At 42.0% G+C, this 6,719-nt stretch overlaps 1 protein-coding gene across 18 annotated transcripts in view; it reads left to right on the top strand.

Moving 5' to 3' along the window:
• The first annotated feature begins 245 nt into the window (after nucleotides 1-245).
• Nucleotides 246-6,719, top strand: part of LOC100729404 (general transcription factor IIH subunit 2-like) — a 36,984-nt gene continuing 30,510 nt past the window's right edge. For 2 of the 18 annotated variants that reach the window (XR_010050511.1, XR_010050502.1), the window contains exons 1-4: nucleotides 247-359; nucleotides 5,918-5,995; nucleotides 6,324-6,360; nucleotides 6,563-6,649. Coding sequence is in view for 1 of the 18 variants with exons in the window: in XM_063258239.1 (XP_063114309.1) it covers nucleotides 4,736-4,791; nucleotides 5,918-5,995; nucleotides 6,324-6,360; nucleotides 6,563-6,670 (279 nt within the window). In the remaining 17 variants the exon portion in view is untranslated. The other 16 variants (XR_010050508.1, XR_010050515.1, XR_010050514.1 and 13 more) reach the window with 16 other exon arrangements.

Raw genomic sequence — 6,719 nt, 5'->3', positions numbered from 1 at the left:
AAGTCCAAAGTGTTTTTCTGGTTAGATTTCATTGCTGTTTCCTCAGTGGCTCCAGAGGTTTCAAGCGCAAAGTCGGAGCTTAATAAATCCTGTGAGCTGAACAGGCGCAGTCAGCCTCTTTCGTTGAAATCTTTTAGAAATCAAATCAGTCTCCTCCAACCGGCCCCAGCGGAGCGCGGCTACCGCTGCCCAGCCGACTCAGCTGGCCCCGCCGCTTCCCTGCCTGCACCCTGCTCTGGCAGCTGCTGTCCGCGGCAGCCGGAACGTTTCTGCCAGGCTGCAGCGCTCTGCGGAAGAGCTTCAGCGGCGCGCTTCTAGGCGGGCGGCGCTTCCGGCGGAGAGTCGTTCGCGCCGGGCCGGTGAGTCCGCTGGTGCAGCTAAGGTGTGCCCTGGCCCGGCGGCGGGAGGTTGGGCGAGACGCCTGGGAGGCTGTCGGGCGGAGGACCGGCCGACTTGGCCTGGCTGGCCCAGTAGGGAAGGACTGTGGCAGGGAGCGCGGAAGGTGGCGAAGGACGCGCAGGGCCGCGAACGCGGACGTGGTTCAGCCTGGGGCTGGAATGGTGGTCGGGGTGCGAGCCCTCTTCTGGGCTGGCTCTGTGGAAGCGGTTGAGTTGCCCACCCCAGAGCCCTGAGTTCGCACTTGGCGGGCAGGCCCAGGGCTCACTTGCCTGTTTTATCAGCAAATGCCTCCATGAGGGCGGTGCTGGTTGCAGCTCAGGTTTCGATCTCGTCCAACAAAATAACTGAACACTATGTGTCCTTTTTTTTGTTTTTGTTTTTGATGTGCAGGATAAATACTGAAAATAGGACAGTGTTTAGTCACTGTATATTACGTTACCATGTGCGGAATAGCACAGATGTTAAAATTATTGTCATTTGTAGTTTTTCAGGTTGTTACAGCAGATCACCAAATTTCCTGAAAGAAATTAATTTCTTACAAAGACAGTGTGTGGTTTGTTAGTTCAGTGGAAAATGTTCGGAATTTTAGCTAATAACATCTGGTCATAAGGTGTCACAAAAAATGATACCTTAGCAGTAGTCTCCAACTTATCAGTGGATTTTAATTACACAAGTGCATTTATAGGTCGCCTCTTTAAAGTATTTTCTATAAAAGCATGATACAAATGGAGGGTAAAATATCGGTTATGATCCTTATCTATATATACAGAGTCTGCTAAAAGTACGTGTACACATGTAAGGAAGAGAAAAAGTTGTAAGTTAGCTGTGGTGGCGCACACATCTTAATCCCAGCGTTCTGGAGGCTGAAGCAGGAGGATCATTGCAAGTTCCAGACCAACCTGGGCTACAAAGGGAGCTGGAGACTAGCCTGAACTGCATAGTGAGACCTTGTCTCAAAAAGACAAAAGGCAAAACAACAACAAAAAGAACCCTTGGTGAGATTCAAGCTAGCCTTGGAAACACTTTACAAAGTGTTTACAAAGTGCTACAGCCCAGGCTGGTCTCAGATTTGCAACCATCTGCCTACTTTAAGCTTTCCAAGTGCTGGGATTACAGAAGTGTGCTAGGGCGCCCAGCTCTAAGAGGCAGATTCTTTAAAAAAATAAAAAGTGTTCCAAAAGCTGCACCTGGTGCCAACTAACTATGGTGCTTTGGAGGCTGAGGCAGGAGAATTATTTGATGGCAGGAGTTTGAGACCAGACTGGGAAACATAGCAGGACCTTTTATGAAAAATAAAGCAAAACAAAACAAATAAAATAAGGCCACAAAAAAAACCCCCACTTGGTTGAATATTTTATTAATAGTTAATTTATTGAGGCATCATAAGATTAATACGTTACCTTTGGTCTCTACAGTTGGAACAAGTACTCAAAGTGGTGCTTATTAGTTTCCTAACATTTGTTAGTACATTGAACTGCTGCTGCATGGGTCACCTTGGTCGCTAAGACTGCTGCCCATGCATTTTCAATTTCTTCTCTAAGGGCCCGCAGTGTAGTGGGTTAGTGTAGCATTGTAGTGTCCTGCGATACAGGACATCCTTTAGGGTCCTCCACAGATAAAGTATTAAAATACTGATACAAATTTTTCTAAAATTTGTGTACCTTTTTTTGGCAGATTTTCTCTGTATATATTTATTTCAAGGCTAATCATTACCGAGCAGGTAGAGGAAGATCTTAATTGATATACAATTACCTTAGGTAGGCAGACGGGGCACTTAGAGAAAATCTTTTATTCTTGGTGAATTGATAAGTCTTCCTGGGTAATTAGGGAGGATTCTGGAGGAGCAGGGATAACACCCTTATATGTGAGAGTCATAGTCATTGAGACACAGAGGCAAAGAAGGATGAGACCAGGTGGGGTTCTATTGACTCAATTTAGGATCAGCCACTCCTCCAGCTCAGGGCTGGAGACAGCGATCAACATAGGTCAGTCCCAAAAGCCAAGTGTAGTAGTGCACCCCTGGAGTCCAAGCACTGGGGGGACTGAGGCAGGAGGATTGCCACAAGTTTGAGGCCAGCCTGGAGTATATAGTGAACTCAAGGCCAGCCTGAACTATGTAGTGAGACTGTCTCAACACACATGCAAACATTGGTCGGTCACAGTATTTTCCTTAACAACTCCATATTTTTGGCAAATTTCTGTAAACTTATCCTTGAATTCTGAAACCACACTTAGTCCTTGGTCAACTTCCTGTTGACATTCTTGAAATGAAAATCTAGTCAGTATAAACTGTGTCAAATATACTAAATATATTTGTCATACTGAACAGTTTCAGTACATTCTCCATTTACAATTGTATGGAATTTAAAAAGTAAGGAAGACTTTGCCAAGGGATAGGTGTTTTCTTCTGTTTTTTCCTCTTAGTCAAAGGCCCCTAGGCTGCAATACAACTCTGGAATCTAACCTCATATACATATAGTGAAATTAAGTGGTCAGGCACTCCTCCTTATTGCCATGTTATCTAGCAAGTAAAGACCTAAGAAGGTAGAGTAGCCTGTGGAAAACAGTTCGTCCTGACTAAAAAGCTGTCTTTATCCATGCCAGGGACAGGGTATATGACTCTCATCTTGGGTTGGGCCAGGAGACACCCCTGGGGAGGGTGGAGGTTGGGTGTGGTAGAGATGTATATTATTTGGTTCATGGGCTTTTTCTACCACCAATTTTGGTATTTTTTTTTTTTTTGGTTTCTTGGTTTGGTTTGTTTTTTTTTTTATGTAGTTCAGACTGACTTTGGACTCTCTAAATAGCCCAGATTGGCCTCAAATTTGTGGTGATCTTCCTGCCTCAGCCCCTGGGATTACAGGTATACATCACCACACCTGGCTATTTATTTTTATTCTTTTGACTTATGATATTTAAGCATTTAGCCATTTATAAATGATGTTTCATTCTTAAAAACTTGATAATAAAATTCACACCTACAGTCAGGTGAGGTGGCACACACCTGTAATCCCAGCACTTGGGAGGCCAAGGCAGAAGGATCAGCATGAATTTAAGGCCAGCCTGGGCTACATAATGGGACCCTGCCTCAAAACAAAAAATTCCAGCCTACACAAAGGTGGAGAGAGAACATAAGAATCATCAGATACTTACCAATTGTGGTAACTGTCACTTGTGGATAACATTTCAGCTACACCTGTATGACTCCCATAATTCTGTGTTCTTGTTTTGTGATGTCCATAAAGCATTTTTGTTCTTTAATATTGTAAAAAGGTGTTTATTTGTATCGGAATCATGTTTGTTCATAAATATTCATATTTGTATTTTCACTAACAACAATTTGTTTTTTCTCTTTTTTTGGTGCTAGGGATCAAATTCATGACTTTGCGGGGTGTGATAGCACACTCCCTCCGGTAATCCCAGCACTCAGGAGACTGAGGGAGGTGAATTGTTAAAAGTTCAAGACCAGCCTGGACTACAAAGTGAGCCCAAACAGCCTGAACCAAGTAGCGAGACCCTGTCTCCAAAAAAGACAGGACAGAAAAACAAAACAAAAAACTCATGACCTCGTACTTGCCCAAGCATGGGCTGTGCCAGTGAGCTGTATCTCTGGCCCTAACAAAATGATTGAGTAAACTACAAAGAATAAGATGTACTTACATTTGGGGCTGGGGATTTAGCTCAGTGGCATATGCGCCTGCCTTGCAAGTGTGTGATCGTGAGTTCGATCCCTGGTACCAATAAAAAAGAAAAAGACAAAAAAAAAAAAAAAAAAAAGATGTGCTTACATTCTTATTTTTCTTCTTCTGGTTCTAGGGGTTAAATCCAGGGCCTTTTGCATGTTAGGCAAGTGCTTTTGAGCTATAGCCACAGCTGTTCTTTTGAATTTTATTTTGAGACAGTTTTGCTTCATTGCCCACCCTGGCTTTGAGCTTGAAAGCCTTCTACCTCATACTCCAGAGTAGTTTGTGATACAGTATGCACTGCCATACCCATCAGTGGTTTTTCTGGTTGGTTGGTTGGTTGGTTTTGGTATTGGGGTTGAACTCATGACCTTGCCCCTGCCAGGCAGGCACTTATGCCACTGAGCTGTATCCTCAGCCCATTTTTGGGTTTTTGAGACATGCTCTGTCTTTGTAGTTCAGGCTGGCCTTGAACTCACTGCAGTCCTCCTGCCTCAGACTCCTGAGTGCTGGGTTTCCAGGTGTGTGCCACCATGGCTGCCCCCAACCCCCATTTAACTTTTAAATAAGTGGAAGCATTTTGTACAGACATGTTTAGAACATTCATAGTCTTATGGCTTTTAGAGTGCTGAATAATACATACTTTTTAAAATATGGATGAAGAACCAGAAAGAACTAAGCGATGGGAAGGAGGCTATGAGAGAACTTGGTAAGTAAGGCATTAAGCCCTCTTTTTTCTTTTAGATATTATCTCTTTTTAAAAAATTGCCCACTTCCAGTGTGTAGTTAAGTGACTGTTTTTAGAAAATTTACTCTCATAAGCCAGAAAATTTCCTATCATAAGCCATTGTCTTTTTGAGACAGGGTTTCACTATGCAGTTCAGGCTGACCTTGAGCTCGCTTTGTAGCCCAGGCTGATCTCGAGCTCACAGTCCTGCCTCAGCCTCCTGAGACCTGGGATTACAGGCATGTGGCACCATAAATCAGTCTTTTTTTTCCTCCTATAAACCAGTTTTAAGAACACTTTAACTACTCCAATGACCACTTAGTTAATGGCTACTTACATTTAATTCCATTTTCACTGCTTGTAGACACCCACTAATTTATGTTGTTTATTACAGATTTTCCTTTTCTATTTCCCATAATCATATAATATGTGGTGCGTTGGGCTGGGGATTTGGCTCAGCAGCCTAAGTGTCTGTCTGACAAGCGCTAGGTTGTGAGTTCGATCCCTGGTACCAAAAAAAAGTGGTGTGTTGTATCTGGCATTCACTTAATATACTACTTCAAGGCTCTTCTATGTTGTAGAGTATGTCAGTGCTTTGTTTCTTTTTTTCCCTTTTCTTTGAAATGGGATCTTACTGTGTGGTCAGGCTGATCTTGAGCTCACAGTCTTTCTGCCGCAGTAGCTCTTCAGTAGCTGAATTGGTTCCCTGCGAGATGACGGGGATGAGTACTGGGGATTATACCTGGGGATCTTTACCATTGAGCTATATTCACTGCACTTTTCATTTTTTTATTTTGAGTTAACGTGTAGGTTGCTCAGGCTGGCCTTGAACTTCTGATCCTCCTGCATCAGCCTCCCAAGTAGCTCGGATTATAAGCATGTGCCACCACACCAAGCTTCTTTTTTTTTTTTTTAATACTTTTTTTTTCTTTATATTGTTAGGACACATTTTTGTTTTATCAGTTCAGCAGCTGATGGACATTTAGGTTGTTTACAGTTTTCACAATTACATAGAATCATACTGTGAACACACATGTACAAATATCTATCCACCTCTTTATTTCTTGGGTTATTTTTAGCTTATATTTTAAACCGTTATTACTTACAGGGAAATTCTTAAAGAAGATGAATCTGGCTCAGTTAAAGCTATCATAGAAGACATTCTTTTCAAGGCAAAGAGAAAAAGGTCAGTAAATTCTTCCTAAGTTTGTCATGAAAGGAAATTGTGTCCCTGAACCTTTTTGCCCACCTGTAACTATCTTAGAACTTCATTTCCTTTTGTGTTTCAGAGAAAATGGCTCGTCCTTGTCTGAGTAGGCAGAAAGAACTGGTACTATCATACCTTACCTCAGTAGGGAAATGGGTTTCAGGAATTATATGCAAGCTCTATAATTATGTGTATCCCAAAAGTTAATAATTGACTTCACTAAAAAAATGCATATTATTTAGCAAGTTGTATTGACTTTTTGGGTAGCATATGATATTCCATTAAAATGCTTGTATAATTTTAACAGAGTATTTGAACACCATGGACAAGTTCGACTTGGAATGGTATGTTATCTTTTTTCTTTTACTGGTACAGAACTAGTTTGGATTACAGAAACATTCTGGCTCTACAGAATGAACAATAATAAAGCAACAAACTTTTTAAAAGAATATATTAAAAGCTATGTTCAGAACAGGTGGATATTGAATGCGGTTTTACTTCTTGGTGAAAGATGTAACCGGAGATTATTCCCTTTCTTTTTGGTAGATGCGCCACCTTTATGTGGTGATAGACGGATCTTGGACAATGGAGGACCAAGATTTAAAGCCTAATAGACTGACATGTACATTAAAGGTACAGAAAGATCACTTAAAAGTCATTTACATGTGCCCCAAATGCAGGAGGGACAGTGGGCTCTGGAAAA

The sequence above is a fragment of the Cavia porcellus genome, unplaced genomic scaffold, assembly GCF_034190915.1.
Source record: "Cavia porcellus strain 051 isolate PalLab524CR breed Dunkin Hartley unplaced genomic scaffold, mCavPor4.1 scaffold_11, whole genome shotgun sequence".
Lineage (NCBI taxonomy): Eukaryota > Metazoa > Chordata > Mammalia > Rodentia > Caviidae > Cavia > Cavia porcellus.
This window is presented reverse-complemented; position numbering and strand designations above follow the sequence as displayed.